This window comes from Chenopodium album, chromosome 3, assembly GCF_948465745.1.
Source record: "Chenopodium album chromosome 3, dcCheAlbu1.1, whole genome shotgun sequence".
Lineage (NCBI taxonomy): Eukaryota > Viridiplantae > Streptophyta > Magnoliopsida > Caryophyllales > Amaranthaceae > Chenopodium > Chenopodium album.
Window position 1 is genome coordinate 324,454 of NC_137836.1, and position 23,534 is coordinate 347,987.

Consider the following 23,534-nt stretch of genomic DNA (forward strand, 5'->3'; position numbering starts at 1 on the left):
CAAACTGGATTGGCTGTTTTCTTAAAATAAAGTTTTCAAAAACAGGGAGAAGAGAAAAGAAATAAAACTCTCCGCAACGCTAGACCTTTCCACACTTTCGTTTCATTCGATATGATTCGACGTGAAAGGCACTCATCACTGGGTTTGGTTTTGGGGAGACACAAATGGGTGTCTACACCTATGAATGAAGGGTGAAATTAAGGGCATGGTCAACCCCAAAGGGTAGGGGTGACCATGTCCTCCATTGAAAGCTCCCTCAATTGAGCTTGATTTTTGAAAATGATGAAAGAAGTGATGTCGGCGGCGTTGGGGAGGAGATAGCAAATGATAGTGATTGTGACAGTAATTGTGATAATGATTGTGGTGGTGAAGAAGTGAGGTCGAAAAATTTAATGTTGAAGCTCCATTATATTGTTGAGTTAGAGGAGTGCAGGGAGAGAAGGATGAGAAAGCAGTGGGAAACAGGAAGGAAATGCTAAACCTAGCGGTATCCATTAAAATTACAAAATTATCTCAAATAATTCATAGAAATGTCAATTTTACCCTTTTGAAGTTATGATTTACATACTTTGTCAAGCATAAAGATTAACTTGTATTTCCTCTTTTTCTACTTTAGTTTAGTCTATTTTAATTCAGTTCAATTTAATTTACTACAATTTGGATGAGGTCTAAGGGAAACTAATTTTTTTTTGACAAATTACAATAGAAATTTATCTATACTATATACTAAAGTAATCACCAGAGTTATCCCTTAAGTACACATGTCACATTCACAACAAAAATTTTCCCGCCCAAATATTTTTTAGCTTTTTTTTTAAATTTCTTTTTTTCCCTTAAAAAATAACATGATAAAAAAAATTTAATGAAAAAAAACTTACAATAATTTATAAAATATTTTAAATAATGTATCTAACATGAGAATTTTAAGGATAGACATGATATGAATTCAAATTCAAAAATAAAAAATGTTACATATAAGCCATTTCATTTAAACTAACTCCATTTTAATTGAATTTTATTAATTAATTTATTTATTTTTATTTTCAAGTCTTATTATTATAAATCCGTGCATTTGCACGGGGATAAAACTAGTTATGAATAAATTACTACCGCTTATTACCTATTATGTGCAATAACTAGATTAGACCCGATGCAAGGATTACAAAAATTATTGAAATGAAATAGCTTATTCCTATTATTTATTTTCTCGTATATACTAATAAGTTAAATCATAAAAGATATGCAGCTATCATTATAAATTACATGAGTAACAAAATATAAAATTGAAAGCTAATTCCTAGATATCAATTTATTTATTCCAACCAAAAATTTATTTATTTATTTATTGACACAGTCAAAAGATTGAAATAAAAATGATTAAAAATAAAAAAAAATCAATTTCTAAAAAAATAAATTTTCATGAAGTTACACACATACATTTGAGAGAGAGTATACAAATGTTTTTTTTTTTTTCCATAAAATGTCATACTATTATTTATCTTTATGACATGCATTTTATTTATTTTTCTCTCACCAACAAACAATTTTTGGCTAAAGAGAGAGAAATTGGTTGGGGTAAATTCTGTTGGATGCTTTGGAAGGCGAGAATATACTGAGACAGTGTTGGATTTTAAAAAGCAAAAACTCCATTGTTCATAATAAGTCGGTCGTTTGGTGGTTGTGTGTGGGATCTTCTTCCTTGGTGAGATCTGAAATTGGGTTTTCATGGCTTCAACCGAGGGTTTGGTTCCAATTACCAGGGCTTATCTATCTTCTTATTACGACAAGTACCCTTTCGTCCCTCTCTCCGACGATGTTGCTACCCTCACTTCGGATATTCGCTCTTTGATCACCGATTTGCAGACACATACCCCGCTTACTCAAGGTTTTCTATTTTCCTTTTTTTTTTTTTTTTTTTTTTCTCTTGAAACTTTCGGAATTAGAGTTTGTCTGCAATTACATTTTATTTTATACTTTTGCAGATGAAAGTGTTTTGGTGGATGAAGTTGATGCCCAGCCGCCTCATAAAATTGATGAGAATATGTGGAAGAATCGAGAACACTTAGAAGAGATCATCTTTTTGCTCGACAGGCCTCATTGGCCAAACACGGTATTCACTACTAACTCCCTTATTCATTTCCTGGCTTTTGATCCCAACTCTGAGTTTTAGATTGGGGCTTTGCGTCTATTTACTTGGGGCTTTAATAAAACGCGATCCCCTAAAGGCTTAGAGATTATATTTTTAGTAAGTACGGAGTAATTTTTTATGTACATGATAAATCAATCATGCTCCCTTTGTTTATAATCTTGCAACTATTTACAATTTGATGAAATCTTTTTTGAAATATTCCCAATATGTTAGAAAAATATAGTCATCTGTGTTGCTATCTTGCATTCGGATTCTGAGTCATTTTACAATGAAAACTGAAATGAGTGATTAAAGGAAAAATAAATACCATGTAATTTTATCTGTTGTTAAGTAGAAAATATGGAAGAAAATATTAGATGGTAAGTCTCTACCAAAAGATTACAAAGCAAAATAAAAATTTGGAAGGAAGTTGAAAGAGTACGTACTACGTAGGCTATAAAGTACAGTTGCAAAGATTTGAAACTTAGTCCACGATACAGATGCTATTTATAATTTCTGCTGTTAGTATCATTGAACCATCTTTTGTGTAGTGATACCTGGGCCTAGGTGTGAACTGACTTTTCCTGTGCATACAGCTTCAACAACAATCCAAATTGGGAGATGTGGAACTTGCTCCCATTTTTGAGGAGATGAAAGTTAAATTTGAAAACACATTGAAGTTATTGGAATATTTTCAATCAAAAAATGCTGATAATGTATTTAATACAGGTTAGCTCTGCTCTTCTTCACTTTTAATAGTAAATGCGTATTGAGACACCAAGTTTAACTTTGTAACATTTCTCAAGATTTCTGTATGGATTGTATCATAGAATCATAGTCTGAAGTAGGTTCCTGGGATCTTTTTGTTGCAATATTGGAAAATTCTCATTTCTGGAGTTCAATGCTTACGATTTAATCATTCTGTAGGATAGCTAAAAATGTTCCTAGGATTTAGGGTCATGAATCTAGTGATTCCTTCGTTAACAAATATTATACTACAATACTACAATGGTCGTACAATGTATATGAATCATGTACTCATATCTGGATCATTACATTGTATGGATTTATAGTACAAAATGTGATTTTAATAGCTTGTCCGTTTCTTTGTTGTTACATCACTTTCGATAAGTAGAAGTTCCAATTTAGTTCCATCACTTTCTCTTTTAGTTGATAAATTCTATCTACCTCTCTCTCTATCACGCAGGCCCTCTTTGTTTTCTCTTTTTCTAAAAATTGCCTAGGAGTCTGCAATTGTAAAAGTGATGCAATTAAAACAAACGGATGAAGTACAATGTATAATTTTTATGGGAAGTGGATAAGGGCGGAGCTGTTTGGTTGACAGTTATACTTCCCACACATAGAGGAAGTCTCTTACTGTTGTTCCCTTAGGCAAATGAAATTTCTTGTGATAGTTTTTGATGGTGGGGCTGGGGAAACTTTTGAATTAAGAGGTACCATTACAAGAAATTGAATTTTGAGGCTGGGGACGGATTTTGAAAGAATTTGAAAGAGAGGGCATTTTGATGGTGGGGCTGGGGAAGGGGACAGATTTCGGTGGGGAAGGAGGGCTTTTTGAGATGGGGAAAAAAAGGAGGGGTGGTTTGCGGGGTGCACATGGTTTACTTTATTACCCCAAAAGTTGTTCCCACTTGCACAATATGATGATAATTTAGTGGATTTGTCTACCAAAAGTTTTCCAAATATAGTATAGGACAAGAAATATGACATTTCTAGATTAGGAATGTTAGCCAAGTAAATAGAGATGGAGGAAGTGTTACATAGCCGTGCACTGCGTACAATTTATTTCGCAGTCTTTGTCTTGCACTTTTGCAATAGGAGGATATCATTGATTTTTTTTTTTTCTTCTGTGGTTATGTTTCAGTCATGAGCTATATGCCTCAAGACTTCAGGGGTACCTTGATTCGACAACAAAGGGAACGCTCAGAGAGGACTAAGCAAGCTGAAATTGATGCTTTGGTCAAGTCCGGAGTCAGTATACGTGATCGATATGCTTTGCTGTGGAAGCAACAGATGGAAAGGTGGCTTGTCTAAATTTTGTTTGTCGGCCGATTCTTTTTTTTTATTTTTTATTTTTTATTTATTTTTTATTTTTTTTTTTGCTTCATATTATTGTTGTATTTTCAGGAGGCGGCAATTGGCTCAGCTTGGATCTGCAACAGGTGTATATAAAACACTTGTGAAGTACCTAGTAGGAGTACCACAGGTTTGTATTATTTTAGTTTAGTTTTGTTTGGGTGTTGTTCCTTCACTGATTTTTAGTGGTTGGGATGGGGTAAATAAGAGCCCTTTTGTTTTGCAAGGTAGGATATACAATTACCTTTTTGTTTGTTGATAATATGCTAGAGATTCATGTTAGCAGAACAAAGAACAGCTACCACTTTTATGATTTAGTTAGTGTCTTATTCAATTAATGGCGACTAGAGATGTATAAGCCTATGCAACTTTGTGGTTGTTGTCCACATTTTAGGAAATGTTATCACATGTGAAATACTTTGACTATGATTTTTCTTACCTGATACGCTTTTTTGTTGCTTAAATTTCACTCTTAATATTCTGCATTACTATATGACTACCCCCCTCCCCCTTGTTTTGGTTTCAATATGTAACAAATGGAGAATTATAAGAGCTTACAATTCTATTATAAGTGCCACCATTAATCTCATCCTACAACATTGTTTTTGTATATCAATTTTAATGTGTTAGCCTATTTAAATATGTAAGAATAGAATTATGGCTAATTCTTTTTGTTACAATCAATGAGCACTTGATCATGTTAGAAGATGCATGGAAAACAATTTTGGGGGTGTATAGTCTATTTATACCCGAAGCACTACTTGGAGTATTATCTTTATGTAACTCAATTTTGTTCTTTTATATTTAATTACGATTATTCTAAGATTTGCAACCTGTTTAATAAAATTCGTTAAATCTTGTTGAGTCAGAATAAAACAGTACTCTAAAATCTAAGCTAATAAAACTATACAAGGTTATTCATGTTTTCCCCGTACTTTACGTTCCATCTGCAATTTATAATTCTAAACTCCATCCACCTAACAATTGAAAAAATAATGGAGCATATGGGAGAAAAGAGGGGGGGGGGGGGACGTTTAATATCCTCAACTAGTTTAAAAAAAAAAACTTACTCAAGTTTGATGTTGATACGTGCTGGATACAGACGAGTGTTTGAAAAAGCGCGCAAGGCGATAGGGGGTAAGCGCTTTTTTGGCCCAGGCAAGGCATTTTCAATAAGGTGCGCCAAAAGCGCCCGAGGCGCACCTGAAGCAAATTTCTGCCATTTTTTTTACTGTTTATATAGTGCGCCTCACTTCAAAGAGGCGCACTTAGGCGCCGCATAACCCTTATCGCTTCAGCGCGCCTTGGGCTTTTTTATACATTGATACAGACATGAGATATGGGTCCGACCCTGAAATGAATAGAGGATGCAGAGAAGATGCAGTTAACAAACTGTAGATAAGAAGTTACAAGTTAATTTTGGAAGATTGCATCAGTTTGAATGGATCTAGGATAATCAAGAACTTTTAATTTTAAAATTATTGGAAGAGTAAAAAATATCCAGGCTTTTTAGTCTGTCGGAGAGAGGAGACCCTCGCAATGACTTTGTTGTCTTTATATGGTAGAGAAGCTGAAGAGGTATGAGAAAGGACTTTGGAAGTCATCTAAAACTTGAAACCTGTATCTGATGAGCATGACAGATAGAGAGAACTCCATTACTATCATATAATACTTGAAAGTTTATAGTTTTTTTTCTTGCTTTTTTTTCTTTTTCCCTCCTCCTTTTCTAGTCATTGACATCATGCTGGCTTGCTCAAATAAATTTTGCATGGTTACTATCAATCGGCTTGTGTTGGGAAATGAACATTTTAATTGCTGGAAAACTGTTAAATTTTGTATGTCTGTGGATTTTCAATTTCTTTGCTAAAGAAACAGTATGCTTCCACCATAAACTCCTTTTTACCCTCTCCGCTTGCCCTAATAAGGGACCCACTGGCCCCAAAAAGGGACAGATGAAAGCAAGCAGGATTATTTTTGAATTCAGAGATAGATAGAGAGAACCCTTCTGTTTTGCTATCAGCACAAGTTTAGAGGGATGTAAAAAGAAAAAGATGGGTTTGACTGATTAAAAGTTAACATTAAAGAACATAGTAGCCTAGTAGGGTTTGGTTGATTGAAAGTTTTTAATTTTAAAGATAGTGGGGTTTGGTTGATTAAAGTTTTATATATGTGCGTGTATATGTGTGTGTGTGTGTGTGTGTGTGTGTGTGTGTGTGTGTATATATTTAGGGTCATATGAGAAGGACCTTAAAATGAGAAGATGGAATGAACGCGGTGGCTCAACAAGAATATTAGAGGAGAAAGGTTGTAATTTTGATAGATAAAGCGTCGAGCTTGCGAAATGTAACTATGGCTTCAGGCCATAACTCTCCAATTACTCAATACAATTTTCTGGCTACTGCCTTCTTCTTATTCTCTCTCTATTTATACTGCTAGATTCTATTACATAGCTGGCCACATGCCTTTAGGGCTACAAGTGCTACAACTACTACTACTTGTCTTTTAGTGCCATACATAAGGGAATAAAACAAATTAAGCAATTAATCCAAGGAAGCCCTGCTACTTGCTGCTTGTGTTGTTGTTTGAGTAGTGGGTGAATTGCTCTGCTGCTGTAACTGTCCTCGTGGCTTCCTGCCGTACACGGGCTCGTTGCAGAAGAATGAGAAGGAATCTCATACGTTCAAATAAAAAGATCTAATGGCTCTCATTACATCCTTCATTAATGGCAAAGATGTAAATATCCCTTTTTCCTATTTTTTTTTTTTCTATTTTCCCCATTCCTCTCCTTCTCCCTCTTCCTTGTTCATATCTCTTCCCCATTTTTTTTTTCACTTTGAGTTTAGAAGATGTTCTAAAATGATTATTAAGAGGAATCAAGTAAAAGTGAACGTTATTTGGAGAATGTTCAGCTAGCAATTAATCCTTATTATTAGGTTTACAAGTTGTTCATGGCCACTATCACTTTCTCTTCTCTAAAATTATAAGTACAATTAAAACTATGAATAAGCATTGATAATGGAGAGGGAGAGTTCAATACAACGAAGAGGAAAAACAATGAAAAAAGGAAAGTGAATTATGAATGTGCTTAAGTTTTGAGTCAAACATGCATAATTTTTGAGTCAAATGTGCATATTTTTTGGGAGAGAGAAAAAGAGATAAAAGAATGTGTATGAATCTAAGAAGAGAGATGTTGGGGAGGAGAAAAAAGAGTTATAAGTATCATATAAAAACTGGAAAATGAAATGTGCATAATTTTCGAACTGATTGTGCAGGTATTTTAGGCTAAATGTGCACAATTTTACAAAGATAAAATTTAACCATTGGATTAAATACATGATCAAAATTCCTTCTCATTCTTCTCATTTTAAGATCCTTCTTATTGGATCTCAATATATATACTACCTCCGTTAAATGTTATGTGCAACTTTTGGGTATTATTTTTGAGATATAAAATATTCCAAAGTTGCACATAACAATTAACGGAGGTACTATATATAAAGGTGAAATGTGACTTATATTTAGTGTCATAGGTTGTTAGTTAAATGGGATTTTTATTTAGCGACGCTAGGAGTATTTATCTTGAAATAGAGGGAGTTTGAAATAATGGCACTTCAAAAAGAAAAAAAAAAGAGAGAACTATTTGTGCGAAAAAAAAGCTATTTCTTTTCTCTCTTTGAGTGTGCTATATTCTACTTCCATATGTATTAATTAGATTGTATTAGATGTCGGTGTAGAAGTAAAGCATTTCTTCTCTTTAACACTTCTTGTACTAGATCTTCTATTACTCTCCCGAATATTTGTAAAAGATCGACGACGACAATCCTTGTAAATGAGGCAGTGATACGAAAGAATGTATAATATCTATTGCAACATACAAAACATGCTCCTCAGTCCTCCCATAATTTTCCACTGACTTTGTACCAGTTCAATGGGGACATCTAATTAGTGTATTTACAGGGTTCCAAAGTTGTACATGTGGAGTTCTGATATGTTAACTCGAAATCATTTCTCTTTTAATTTACTCACAGAGGGGTTTTTTTCCCCTGGGCTGTCTAAGGTGGTTAGAAGTTCCCAGCAATCACAACATGTGTTGCTTGAATCGTTACTCAAATGGATATAAAATTTTGGCCACAATTTAATTTTTTTTTTTTTTTTTTTTTAAGCATCAACGGAATGAGTTTAGCTGGTGATAATTGCATCAATATGGTTTGTAGAACTGATATTGATGATGTTGCTGTTATAGAAATGCATGCAGCCATGAAGTATTAGGTGGTCCGCAGTCTTTGTTGCTCTTGCTGATATAGTTCCTGATCATGATTAAAAACAATTGAGTGTTTAGGGAATGATCTCATTTATGTGATGTCTTTGAATGTAGGTTTTGCTGGATTTTATTCGGCAGATTAATGATGATGATGGGTATGTACTTTTATTTTTGATGTACTCAAATGTGATTTAGACTGAATAATGTTTCACGTTTAGAATTGTCCTGAAATGCTAGTTTTGGAAAAAGATACCCTCTATTAAATTCCCCTTTTTACTGAGAATGTATAGTGCCCACTTCTTTAGACTCCACCCTAATTCCAGTGTTTGACTAGGAATTTGGATATGTTTGAATTCCCTTTCTCGTTCACATCTTTATCTTTTCATGGTAAAAAAAAAAAAAAAAAATCCTACAAAGGAGAGTATAATTAATTAGTTGGGGCTGCGATTGGTCCACCAAGTGTGTGTGTGCGCATGCGTGTATACTCACACACACACGCACACACACGCGCGCGCACACACACACATATAGTGTTGAGATCTGATGTGCATTTAGTTTGAACTGATCGTGCACATACGTAGTATTTTCTACTAAATGTGCACATTTGATTTTTGACCTGATATTTTTTTGATGTTTCTGGAAAAACGAAGATTTATGCACAAAAAAAATATGCACATTAAATTTCGGTCAGATTATTTTTGCACATTTGATTTTTTTTGCACATTATGAGGTTACTTGTATCGTGGGGTTACTTGTAGGTGTTACTTGTATTCTGAGTAACTCCTATAAGTAACTCCAGACCAAAACTCCATACCAAACCAGTAACACCCTACAAGTAACCCCTTACCAAAACCAGTAACACCCATACAAGTAACCTCAAAATTCAAGTAACACCTACAGGTAACCTTTGACAAAACCAGTAACACCGTATAAGTAACCCCTGACCAAAACTAGTAACTCTTGTACAAGTAACCCCACAATACAAATACAAATAATTCCTGCAAAAACAGTAACAACCCTACAAGTAACCCCTGCCGCACCATGTGGCCAGCCGCGTACAAAAATATATATATATATATATATATATATATATATATATATATATATATATATATATATATATATATATATATATATATATATTGTTTCGTAATTTAGGTAGCCTGTATTCAATTTTAGGTTTCCCAAAGTGTTGTGTTACTAATATTTCTGTTTTTGATTTACATCATTTTCTCAATTTTTGATGCCATAATCTACTTTTTTTTACCTTTGCAATATAATATTTCTCTACATCCAAAGCTTGATTAAATGCCATTATTTAGTTTTCTATCCTTTATAATATACACCCTATGTTACATTCACACAGGTATGGGTATCCGATATTGGTACGAATCCAAGTGTCGATACGACATTTTTAAAAATTTAGGACACGAGGACATTGTCTTAACTTTGGACTCGGGTACGAATACGATAATAAATTTTTTTAAGGAAAAAAAAGATACTTTCTTCGTCCCTTAATTAGATGCTTACTTTCGGGAATTAAGGAACTTGGAGTATAATTAAAACCTATGATTGGGAAGTACAAAGGGAATAAAAAGACTTTTATTGTTATCATTGAATAAAACTAAATAGAATGAAATTAAATGCTTGCACATGTCAGCAATCCTTTAAGGAAAAAAAAAAAGGCCAATGACATTTGTTTATGAAAAATAAAAGAACCAATCAAATTCATTTAATATGCTGCACATGGTTTGCAATTGTTCAAATGGGGAATTAAGAGAGAATAAAATGTATCTGTGCAACCATTAAATGCCAAAAGCAAAAGTAAATAAAGTATTGCCACATCAATTTCGGGAATAAATTTGGGGAATAAGGATAACTTGGTAAAAAATCACTTACTAAAAAAGGAAATAAGCATCTAATTTTGAAACCCTTTAAAATTAAACATATTTATTAAAATTGATTACATAAACTGATAAACACCGTATATTTTAACTAACTATAAAATATTGGGGAGGCTTGTTTGGGAAACCAAACTAAAATAATAATTACGAAGTAAAACAAAAACATTTTAACCACAAAGCCTTTTTATCAGCTCTATACAAAAAAGTTTTTCTTCCTCGGGGAGCCTTTAAGTTTTTTTTTTTAATAAATGCAAAGGACCAAAAATTATCATTGTACCTCTTGGGAAACCACAAAGCTTATTTAAATAAAGGTAAAAAAATAAAAAAAAATCCTTCATCTCAGTGTTTGAAAAAGCGCGCCTAAGGCCCATGAGACGCAAGGCGAAATGGGGTAAGCGCTTAACTTGGTCTGGGCGAGGCGTGTTTGGTTAGGCGCACCAAAAGCGCACCCGAAGCAATTTTTTGCCAAATTTTTTAACTGCTTGTACGCACCGAGGCGGGTGCGCCAAGGCGCTGCATAACCCTTCTCGCCTCAGCGCGCCTTTGAGCTTTTTTATACATTGCATCATCTTCCTTTAATGCTACGACCCGTGCTTTCATCTTCTCTCTATAGCTTCCCTTCTACAACCTTGCCGTACCCAACAGCCTAGTGGCATGTCTGGAACGGATTTCATACCCGGATTTGTGTCGGGTGAGTAACACAATCAATAAACTATACTAAAGGCGAAACCAGGAATGACACATGTCATTTCTTAGTTAAAAAATTTTCCGCCTTTTTTTCTTTCCTTTTTAGTCTTTTGCCATATTTTAATGACATCCATTTTATAACCTAAGATGATAGTTATTTCCATTTTGACAATATATTTAATTCAATTATACTCAATTAAATTTTTTTACATATATTCTATATACTAGGAAACTTTAAGTTACAAAAATACTAACATAGATTGTATTGGAATATATTATTTTACAATATTATTATAATATTATCAATATCAATTTTTTTTCCTTCAACTTTTATCATATGATAATAAAATTTATTTTAATTAAAAATAAAAAATCATTTTGGTAGCATACTTTGTATTAATCTTAAAATTATACATAACGTTTATAAGAAAAAAAATAATTTTGTAATAGTATACTTTATACATAACACATATTGAAAAATTAAACCTAATTATTCTAAATATTTTAAAACCTCGGCCTACTACTCACTAAAACATATTTAAAAAGTTGATTATAGAATATTAATTATCCTAAAGTAAAATGAACTCAACTTAATTTTCATATTATGTCGATTAATGTATGTCAACAATTTAAGGACAAATGTATATGAGTTCGTATATGGGTACTAATCTAAGTTTATTTTTTAATTTTCTTATATAAAATTTTATAGCTTCTAATTTTCTATTACTATATTTATTTATTTATACAATTCAATTTAATAACCTTTACGTATTTAGTATTGGTATAAACTAATTAAAATTCAACTTATTTGTTTACAAATAATTATTATTTTTGGATAAATTATTGTTGAATTAAACCATTATTTATTATTTATTTGCTGTAAAATTTAATTATGACCGTGCATGGCACGGGACTTAACCTAGTATACACCTATTTATAAAATATTACACATTTCCTTTACTACCCTTAATTCCCATGTAAAACGAGAAACAAGTACTATACTATGGGACGAAGGGAGTATATACCAACTGTCATGGTCCAAGTGTTTCACGCTCTTGTCTATTTAGGGTCAAAAGTACTTGTGAGCACGTAGTTGTACACGCCAGATCTTTGATCAATGCTTTGTACGATGGCCAAGCAGGTCTAGTTAGACACAAGCGGGACCAGTGATGACTTTTATCTGATATAATGTGTTAGGGCTTTGAAATTATCTGATTTTGGGAGCTTTAAAATGTGGTGGCTATAGCTATAACCTGAATCTTATTAATAAGAGACCTATTAGAAACCCATTATTCCATTGGATATACTGAAATCTAATGGCTACCATTCACGTGTAAATAATGGCAATTCTGTAATGATCTTTATCATCTTCTTTTTAATAATACAGCTGCATCTCCTCCCCCCCCCCCCCCCCCCCCCCGCCCCCCTTCTCTTTCTCTCTAATTTTTCCTCTTTATAGTGTTTATAAATGGATAGTTTGCAAATTCTAAAACTTATATATATTAAATACAGATTCATATATTTGATTCGTCCATTGAAATCAAGCAACTAAATCTCAAGCTTTTCTCTGCAGCCTCCTCTTCTAATTTAGGTTCTACATTGAACCTTTTTCTGTCTTGGGAGAAGAAGGCGTAAAATAACTGTGATTTATAAATAGAGATGGAAATATATCTCTCTTTTAGTTTCTAAGCTGCAAAAAGAATAAGGTTATTAGGTTTTAAAAAGTGATGTAATCTATATGAACATTAACTAGTCATGAAGCTTTTTCAATCAATAGTATGTATAAATAGGTAGCCATTAAGATTATCATAAAATAATGCAATATATTGCGTGATGAACCTTAGTCATCCATAACAACTACTACCTCCTTTTTTAAGTTGTCACACACTTCCCTTATACCATGTTTTGTGATTTATACATAGTGAAAAATATAGTCATGTTGGATCTTATTAAATTCGTTACGATATAGATTTTCAAAATATCAACTGTTTATAATTTTTGCTTATCGGTAAATAAAAATATTAATAGTTGAATTTGTGCATTAGCAAATGTGACTTAAGAAACATGTAAACTTAAAAATAAAAATAAAAAACAACGGAGGAAATATTAGATAAACAATAATTTAAAGGCAAAATTGGCTACAACACCCTGAAGTATGGCTTAGGTGCACTGAGCACCATGAACTATGTGTAGTTGCCAAAATACCACCAACTATGTGGTAGGTGTGACGCGTGCCTTAAATGAAAATGTTCTGCCACTTATTTCATTAGAGAATGTAAATCCATGCGTGTTAATTGGATGGAATACTACATAAATGTTATAGAGCGTGAAGATTCACCTCATCCCGGTGAAATAAGTTGCCGAAATGTTCATTTATGGCATGCGTTGTACCTAATACCATAGTTGGTGGTGTTTTGGCTACTACGCAAAGTTCAGGGTGCTCAGTGCACTTAAGCCATAATTCAGTGTTGCGGCCAATTTTACCTAATTTATAATGGAAATACAGGCAATTTATGGGAAGTACATAAACATGTAGTTGAAGCTGTTAGATTGCATGGGAAATAGATGAAGTCAGCCAAACATAAGAAAAGAAATCAATCAATGGGTAGTGCTTCCTTAGTGTCATCCAAACATATCAAGGGCATCTCCTAGGTAGTGTACAGCGAAAAAAAACTTCCAATGAGATGAAATTTTATGGAAATTTAATCCTCACGTGAATTGAGATTGCATGTCCACCTACAAGTCATTTGCTCCACCAGATCACCTTTCATTCCCTTGTGAATTAGGTGACTATTGGTGATAAATTAAAATGGAACTTCCAAGAAATAATTATTTCCAACATACCAACAACACTAGTTATATTAATCAAAAGTATGCTAATTCTTCAATGCTAAAACAATTAAGTCATTGCAATGAAAGAGAGCCTTTAAGAGACTTATTTACAGTAGGGTGAAAATGTAAATAGCTACACGACGTGTCAGAGTGATGAAGAGAATGTGTGCCAATGGTTTGATGATGGGTAATGCTATCTTCAAAGTTCAAACCCAATTCATTGGCTATGGTGATGATTGGCCAAAAATTCCAATGCTAAGAGCTCTTTTTAGATTGTGCCAAAACTTGGTTCAACCTAGTCCATTGGTATATAGCTAAATTCTGTTACCCCTTTTTACTCATTTACATCAGCTACTGAATCCTGCTGAACTTGACTTAAAAGTAATTGCTTGCTTGATGTTGCTCAGTTCGTCTCTTTCATTTAACTTCTTGTCTGGTTAAGAGAAATAAGAACACGATGTTCCTGTTCATGTTTTACTTAAATTAGCTTAAATGCTTTTTATTAACAGGCCCATGGAAGAGCAGAGACATCGGTATGGACCACCACTGTACAGCCTTACAAAGATGGTGCTCTCTATACGGCTGTTAATTTTACTGATGTGGACGCGTTTTGATGCCAGAAAGATGTGAGATATTCTTTGATATTTTCTCTTATTTTCCTGGATTCTGATGTGTTTACTGTTTAGCCTTTAGATTGTAGTGCAGCTAAATTTTGCTGTTTTCAGATTTTTTTTTGTTACTTTTCCTAGATGTACTCTTTGTCATCCCTGTGAGCTTCTAACACTTTTCTTGTTGTTTTACTTGATAAACAGAACAGAAAATGAATTAGCTATTTTAGAGCAAGCTGTCAACGTTTATACTACTGAATTTGAGAGGTTTATCAAGTTTATGGGGTAAACCTTCTTACTATTCTTTTGAAAGTACAATTGCTCTCCAAAGCACATTCCATTATCTTCATACTTTATTGACGCATCGTTTTGGGGGCATACCTTATTTTGTTAGTGAGGTCTTTGCAAATTCCCCCTTCTTTATATCAGCTGATGAAGTAGGCTCCATAGATTCAAGGTGAGCTCTTATTTAGTTTTCTTATTGTCAGGGTCAGGCAAGGCTAATATGCTACCCTCATTATTGGTTGTCAATTGAATTTCTTGTTGTTAATCTATAAACAAGTTTTTAATTTGTAATTGGAATCTGCAGAAATGATGATTATAAAGAGATGAGCATTCCTGCTGGGAAAACCCATGAGGTTTGTTGCAATAGCCCTTTTCAAACTTAAATGTAAAGGTGGTATTTTGTATGTCTATGGATTTCTTTTGTTTGTTGATATTTGGTAAGTGGATTGACTTCTTAGGGCTAAGTTTGATGACAGAAGATCAAAATGAAGATAACCATGCAAAAGCCTAATTAGCATAAGACCAGGAATACTATTGGAGACCCCATTTTGTAAATTATTATGACCACAACATTGATTAAATAGCTCATCTAAGGTTTGAGCTAATGATATCATTCATGTCATTGACCTTTTTGCTAAGAGGGTTGGTGAAAGGGGCATATGGCATATCTTTAACTTGGATTTGAGAAGACTGATTGTAGAGTACAAAGCCAGAAAGGTTTAGGTAGAATTGGTATCCCCTCTTGTTTTGCATCTTGATTTTAGACAACACTTGTTTTAGAATCTGGTCTTTTAGTCTCTTCTTAGAGTCTGTCTTGAAATGTTTGATTTCTTTGATTTGAAAATGGCAACACCAATAAAGTAATATGGCAAATATGCCATTTTTCTAGGGTTGGTGGGGTGGGCAGGAATTTAAATACTACGTATTAAAACTGGACAAGCTGCCACATTGCACACATAAACTTATGTCATCTTATTGCCAACCTTGCAAAACAAGTTCCAACCTGTTGCTTTGTTCTAGGAGCTTGTAATTTTAATTCTCTGACCTAAATTTTATTTTAAAAATCTTTTTTTTTATATTTTCATTTATTGGTATTGCTTGATCTCACTATTAATTATTTTTTTTTAATATAAAAATTTTCTAGGTGGTGTTGTCAGTGGATTCAATCAACTCATATATTGCTTGGGACTTCTCTTTGGAGCAAAGTAAAATGAAATTGGTACTCTCTTGCTTTTTTTTTTTTTTTTTTTTTTTTTTTTTGTCATTGAATGCAACTGCAATTATAGAAGATGTGCTTTTCTATTTTAGTGTATGAAATAAGCCAGTGTAATTGCCAAATGGCTGTTGCCTGGTTTTTTAAACTCAAAACAGGTCCAAATGTATAGTGTTTCACTAGAGAACTTGGAAAGATTACTGTGATTGAGCACCACCATGTGGATCTAATTTTTAGCCGTGAATTTGACGAAATTAGTTAGCTGCTCTATCAAGCAAATGGGGATAGTTTTAAGCTGAATCAAGCAGTTGGGGATAGTTTTAAGCTGATATTTTTTGCTTAGATAGTGGTTCAAGTTGGTTGGTATTTTCTTCCAGAAAATTTTGAGGGCATTTCTTGTGAACTCAATTGACATCAAAGTTGAATTATATGTGCTGTCTGTGTTGTTTGAAAGCATGATGCTGCCGACCTCTTATCATTTATGCCTAATTATTGCCTCTTTGGTGCATTGTCTTAGAGATGGCTTCAATGGATATATTGATACAGTTGATGGACCATGGGAACATTGATGTTCATTTATCTCTCCATCTCCATAACTAGCACCATACAACCTAGACTGTGTAAGAATTTTCTGTAAACTTTGGAAAGCTATAAGAACCTAATAATTCAGTGTACTATATTCTTTCATTCTGGTGAAAGAAGGGGTGGAAATTAGTTTTTGGGTAAGATGGTTGAGTTTACTCATTCAATTCTTTTTTACACAATGATATTGATAGGTTGTCATATGCCCGGCAAAAATAAATTCCTAGTAAAACCTCCTACCAATGTAGTAGGGTAAGTATGGTAGAACACATAGAGAGATGGTTATTTAGTCTTGCTTTAGAATTATGTCACATAATTAGTATGGATAGTCTATACTAACAAAAATAGATAAAATATAATAAAGAACCCTAGGGTTGTGGTTCACCATGTTTATACTTCATAATCAATCAATATACTTTTACAATTTATGTAATGAACTAACTTAGGGGAGGGTATTATGGGTAGTTTTATGCAATGCACCCACCACCAGCTACCTTAGTGTACGGCAGGGGACAGATTCAGAAACAACAGAGGCAATAGAATAGCAGAAACGGTCCACTGTTTAGCAGGCTGTGTTAGTTAGAGTTTTACTATGGGTAATTTAGCTACGGGACAAGCTGTAGTATAATAGCAATTAAGGCCTTTGGCCATTTGTGTAGTACTTGTAATAGTTTAAATAGAGGAGGGCAGTAGCTAGAGAAATTAGGCAGAAAGTATTATTTTTAGAGAGTCCTTGGAGAGTGATGGCCTAAAGCCATTGTCGATTGTACGAAAGCTTCAAGCTTTATCTATCCAAATCAACCTTCCGTCCATTTAATTTAATCACTTCACACTAGTCCGTTGCAGTTGGTATCAGAGCCGACATGCCTCCAATGGCGCCGACAGTGACCGTGGAACGAGTTGCAGCTCTCGAGGAGCGTTTAGAGGAAATCAGCGACAAGGTAGGGGATGGAGAGAACTCCATTCAGCACATCTTGATGACGACGATTCGCGAAGGAATGGAAGCCATTCAAAACACTTTGACGGAGAGATTCAACAAGAATCAAGAAGAGGCAGCCCGCAAAAATAGAGAAGCCATTGAAGAGTCCAACCGCAAGAACACGACTGCCATTGACGAAGCAACCCAGAAAATTGAAGGTCGCGTGAATCAGTTCAGAGATGACCAGAACCAACAAAATGCTTTAATGAAGAACCAGCAAGACCAGTTTTTTGAGGAAATCAGGGGAATGGTTGCAGCCTTGAAAAATCACGGAAAAACACCCAGAACGACAGAGGAGGCTGAGCAGTTACTGGAGCAGGGGGTTTTAGTGACCCGTCGCAGGGTGCAGGTGGTTGCAACGAGCTGCCGCTAAGAGCTGGTGGTGGTGGTTTCAACGGGCTCCGTTTTGGAACTTGGGACCCCGGAGAGAGAGGGATTTCGGAATCACCCCCTTGATCACTCTGACGGTCGTGGTGGCAGGAAATACCGCAAGCTGACATGCTAACCTTTGACGGCACCGAACCCGACGGTTGGATTCTTCGGGGAGAGCAATACTTCGAGTTTTATAGGCTAACGGAGGTGGAGAAGCTCCAAGCGGCGGTGGTGGCCATGGACGGCGACGCGCTGCGTTGGTACCAATGGGAAGGCCGGCGCCGACCACTAATCGGGTGGGAGGATCTCAAAACTCGGGTCTTAACTCAATTTCGGCCGGTGAATGAAGGGAGCCTCCATGAGCAGTGGCTTGCCGTGGAGCAAACCACCACCGTGGTGGAGTACCGGCGCTTGTTCATAGAGAGGGCTTCACCTCTACTTGACATCCCGGAGAGTATCATGAAGAGCCACTTCGTGAACGGACTTAAGGAGGAGATACAGGCGGAGTTACGGATGTTAAACCCGTGGACCCTTGAGGAGGCCATGGATCTTGCGATTCGGGTAGAAGAGAGAAATCGGGTCAGCCACATGAAGAACCCTAGTGGAGCCTTTCCCAAGTCTGGACCCTATTCTGATTTTAATAGAAGCCCAGCTTCTATCCCTCTTATTCCTCTAGGATCTTGGGCCGGCCCAATCTTACACAACACACAACCAGCCTTTTAACTCCACAAACCCCAACCCACAAAATGCTTAAACCTCAACTCCAGTCGCACAGCCCTTCAACTCAAACTCAAACACCTTTCACTACCAGCACAACCGGTCCTACACCACCACGAACCCCACCCAAACTCCACAAACCTCTGTAGCTTCGATAAACCACCCGACCCACTCCTACCAAAATCGAACCAACCCAAGCTCAACCAGATTTAGTGGGGAGGTGCGGCGCCTAACTTAGAAGGAACTTCAAGACAAAAGGGCGAGAGGCCTCTGTTTCAAGTGCGACGGCCGGTGGACGGGTCCCACTCACGTCTGCACAGCCAAGAGTCTAAGCGTTCTAATCGTGGAGGAAGATGAAACGGACGACGCAAGCGAGCTGATGGCACTAGAGGGGACGGCAGCAGGGGAGTTGCTGGCTGCGATGTCGATGAATTCTTGACTCCCACCTTGTGGACAAGGTGGCTCTTTTGGGGGTCGGTATTGCACTGCACCCACCACCAGCTACCTTAGTGTACGGCAGGGGACAGATTCAGAAACAACAGAGGCAATAGAATAGCAGCAACGGTCCACTGTTTAGCAGGCTGTGTTAGTTAGAATTTTACTATGGGTAATTTAGCTACGGGACAAGCTGTAGTAAAATAGCAATTAAGGCCTTTGGCAATTTGTGTAGTACTTGTAATAGTTACGGGACAAGCTGTATTAACTCTTTCAAATTAACATATAAAGTATGGTTGCAACCATAATTGACTTCATTAATTGTAAATAAGCCTCTAAATGTACGATTTTTTTATTTAAACTCTTATAAAAATTAATCAAACTATCAATTGAAAATTAAAAGATCAATTGAGATTCATAATATAAAGGAAAAATTGCCACCATTAATCTCAACCTTGCCTCATCTGCCAAGATTAATTCCAAATTTAGTTTATTCCCTATCACAATACTTGGCTAACGCCCAATGGTTGGCCGTTAATGTTTTCACTCTAGCGGCTGTCACTAGCAACGAAAGGCAACTAGTCCTTGTTTCCTTTATAACTCTCGCTTTATCCCTGTGATAAGGGCATGTGACCTATTGTTGAAAAGCTCTTCAAGTGTAGTTTCCAATCAACTTGAATCATCCAAATCGAACATGAACACTTTGATTCACTAACTTGATCCATTGACTTTCCTTTCAAATATCATCCAAGTTAACTTTGAATACTTTGAAAGCATCCAAATGATTGTGAAGTCAACTGAAGTATTAAGATTCTATAATAACACTGGCAAAGTGTAATAGAGCACAATGTGACAATATATGCAAATGTGACCACAAAAAGTGGCTAAAAGAGCCAAAAAGTAACTATAAAAGTAACTAAACGTGTCTAAGAATCCTTTATAAATATGATTCATCAAATACCTCTAAAACTATTCACTTTAGAAGGGTGTTTGTATGCCGATGAACTAAAAATATCTTCTTTGAAGAAGCTAATGCTAAAGATGAAGCTTTTAACTTCTGTAGCATCCCTTTTATTACTGTAATATCGAAGTCTTGGCAGCTTAATTTTTGCTTCAGCAATTATTCGATGCACCATGGTCTCGGCCTATTGCATACAGAAGTGTCGTGGATTAATCACCTGCATTGTCAACTTGTCAACTTGTCTGCAAAGTGTAAAAAGCATCAATTGGTGAATTTCGGTTGTAGTTCATGTCTCTTGACTAATCTTAATCTCTTCAAGTTGGGTTCACCTGTGTACACCAATGCTTTATGCTTGCCTGTGGATGCTCGATTCTTCAAATAAGCCGACATATCGTTTTTGCTCGCCGGGTGGGTGGTAAAAAAAGTAGTTAACACTATGGTCCGATCAAAAGGTTGAATCCTCGTGATGGTCTTTGTTTGTCACTAGACTCACTACTCTGAGAAAGAAGATTTAGAGTAGTATATTTATTTTTTAGGGTTTTTCTATACAGTGCCCATGAGATATTGACTTTTCCATGCCCACCCATTTTCAAAATTCTACGATGTACCCCTAAGGTACTTTTAGTGTCTACGATGTAACCCTACCCTTATCCCTCCGTTAACTTAAGTTAACTTTCCGTTAACTTTAAAATAAATAATTAAAAAAAAAAAACAAAAAAAAAAAAAAACCAACCACCTCTCTCTCCTCCCTCACAAGTCACAACTACCCACCAACCACCACTACACCTCCAGCTGCACCACAGTGGCTTGCCCCTCTCTCCTTGACCGCCTACTGCCCGCTAGAATACCAGCCACCCCAATCCCCTCCTGCACCGGAAAACCCACATTCCTACTCCCAACTGCTCCCTGCACTCCACACCACCAAAACAGACCAGCCGCACGAACCAGCAAACGCCACCGACCAGCTTCTCCTCTCACCTCAGCCCCTAAAATCACAAAACACCAGCAACCCCTACATTAGCGCAACCACAATCGCACCACCGCAACAATTAAACGACACCAGACCCTAATTTTTCCCCCTATTTGATTTTAATTGTTAAATCATCAATTTTGGTTCAATTAGATTGAGATTAAATACATAAATTTGTTTTAATTGATTTTTCCAATGAAAATCTGCACGAATATGGTTTAATTGGTCGAGATTGTTCGAATTACGCCCAAAAATTTCGAAAAATGGTCGAAAATCTGGCAGTAAAAGGAGAAGTGAGAGAGGAGGGAGGAGGATGATGCGGTGGTGGGTCGAGGAGAGAGGGGCGAGCCACTGTGGTGCGGCGGTGCAGGTGGATCGAAAGTGCGGCGGTGCGGCTGGAGGTGCGGTGGTGGGTACTTGTGATGGAGGAGAGAGAGGTGTTTGGGTGTTTTTGGGAATTTTGTTTTTTTTTTTAATTAATTTATTTTGAAGTTAACTTATGTTAACGGAGGGATTAGGGTAGGGTTACAGCGTAAACACTAAAGGCTCTTTAGGGGTACAGCGTAGAATTTTGAAAATGGGTGGGCACAGCTTGGAAAAGTCAATACTTCAGGGGCACTGTATAGAAAAACCCTATTTTTTATTATAAAACTGCATTTGGAGCACAATATTTTTTTTAATTACTAGAAAACTTAATACTTTGTCATATCCAAGGTCCAAATGCAAGTACGTAACTTATATGGCTCTAAGGCCTATGGTACCAACAAAACACACACACAGTATATGTGATGAGGATGGGTTCTTACACTGGGGTGATATAGTGGCATGATTTTATTTGGCTTCTTATAGCTGTATGAGGCTTCTGTTCTTACACTTATGTTGTGTATATATATTATTATGTCTCGAAGCTATACTTATCCTTATGAGTAATATTTTTAGCTTCATCTTGCTGTATGCAGGATATTGGGTTCAGCGTGGAATATACAAACTCTTCTGGTGAAAAAAGTGTGAGTGATAAGTTTAGAAATCTCTCTCTCTTCCCCCCCCCCCCCCTCTCTCTCTCTCTCTCTCTGGTCTTCTGGAAACTCTCATATCTATGGTGCATCTAGATATAGTTTAATAGTTATATAGAGCTTCGACATGACAACATTCATGAATCTGTGACTGAAGCATTATCTGACTTACATGCTACAGCTTATCTTGCCTTATCGCCGTTGTGAATCTGATCAGGTGAGTAGTTCTGTACTTCTGTTGCTTTTTGTTCTGCTGATGTTCTTGATGGGGATATGTAATTATATGAATTGACAAATTTCAGGGAAATTTTTGCACGTGTATGGCCGGAACTTACAAACTAGTATGGGACAATTCATATTCAACCTTTTTTAAAAAGGTAGGAATGCTTAAATTGAAATTGGTTTCTGTGAACTAGATAGATGTGTTTGGTGATCTATGCATTTATCTTTCATTGCATATACCTTTTACATTTATGGAAAGGTAAAATGATATAGTAGACTTGCGGTGGGCTAAACTAGTCATTGCATTCAAAGAGGGTGGAAAGCCTTGGTTTATGATCTGAAAAGTTGAAATTAATATCGGAGAAGATGTAGGTTCCTAGAATAGCCTTGAGATGAGGTTTTTAGCACATGTAATAGAATTTTTACGTTTTGGACCCCCTATGCCTTGTTTTTGGTGGGGCTTATGTATGTGATTTCCTTAATGCTATCCAAGATTCTAGTTGGTTTAAGGAAGCGTAGTATTGCATTTCATTCGCAACTTGAGCTTTACCTGCTAAGCGTTAGATAGCACACGTTGGTCTTGTTCTGGCATTTGGGCTTGGTTGTTTTCTATCTCAATATTGATTACATCGTCATTTTTTTTCTTTTGTCATTGGAATAGGCTCTGTTTTACAAGGTAGATTGTATACCCCCTGTTATAGAACCAGCACAAGAGTGATTCAGAGAATGGATGGAAGATTTCCTGGGCATTGAAATGGATCAAGAATCTTGACCTTGTAATCTTCCTAGTATTCCATTATTTTGTATTTTTCATGTACGTTGCACCAGCTTGTTATGCTGTGTTGTATATTATTCTGATATCTGATTTCCATCCCATGGTTGGGCTGATATGCATATGGGAGATCAACTACTTGTATTTGGTGTTAATGTGCAGAAAATTGCTTTTCTGAATTTTAGGGGATAGTAAACAGAATCTGTCAATAAACCTTCAAATTTGGAAATCTCATATTTTGGAAGTAGGGACTAAATTCCCCAGCAGGGTTTGAAGCCACAACTTTAAGGTTAGAAGGTACATATCTTACCACTAAGCTTAGCTTGGTGTTTTGGAACCATGATACATTTTTTTTTTTTTTTCCAATGGTCATAAAAGGGACTAAATAAAGTAAACTTGCAAAAACAACAACTAATACATTGAAAAAAGCGGAAAATGGCTCTAAACTTTTTGATTGTTTGGTAAATGACTTTTCATTGACTTTTTTATTGGCTTT

The 23,534-nt window shown here is 35.7% G+C and overlaps 1 protein-coding gene across 1 annotated transcript; it reads left to right on the plus strand.

The window, feature by feature from the left end:
• The first annotated feature begins 1,521 nt into the window (after window positions 1–1,521).
• LOC145623142 (uncharacterized) lies at window positions 1,522–23,193 on the plus strand. The gene is made up of 15 exons (XM_081676457.1): window positions 1,522–1,885; window positions 1,983–2,110; window positions 2,725–2,857; window positions 4,014–4,170; window positions 4,277–4,355; window positions 8,601–8,641; window positions 14,419–14,535; window positions 14,722–14,802; window positions 14,912–14,974; window positions 15,107–15,155; window positions 15,947–16,021; window positions 21,991–22,038; window positions 22,226–22,261; window positions 22,347–22,421; window positions 22,928–23,193. The coding sequence occupies exons 1-15, from the start codon at window positions 1,726–1,728 to the stop codon at window positions 22,982–22,984; spliced, it is 1,299 nt and encodes a 432-aa protein (XP_081532583.1). The 5' UTR covers window positions 1,522–1,725; the 3' UTR covers window positions 22,985–23,193.
• Window positions 23,194–23,534: the final 341 nt, after the last annotated feature.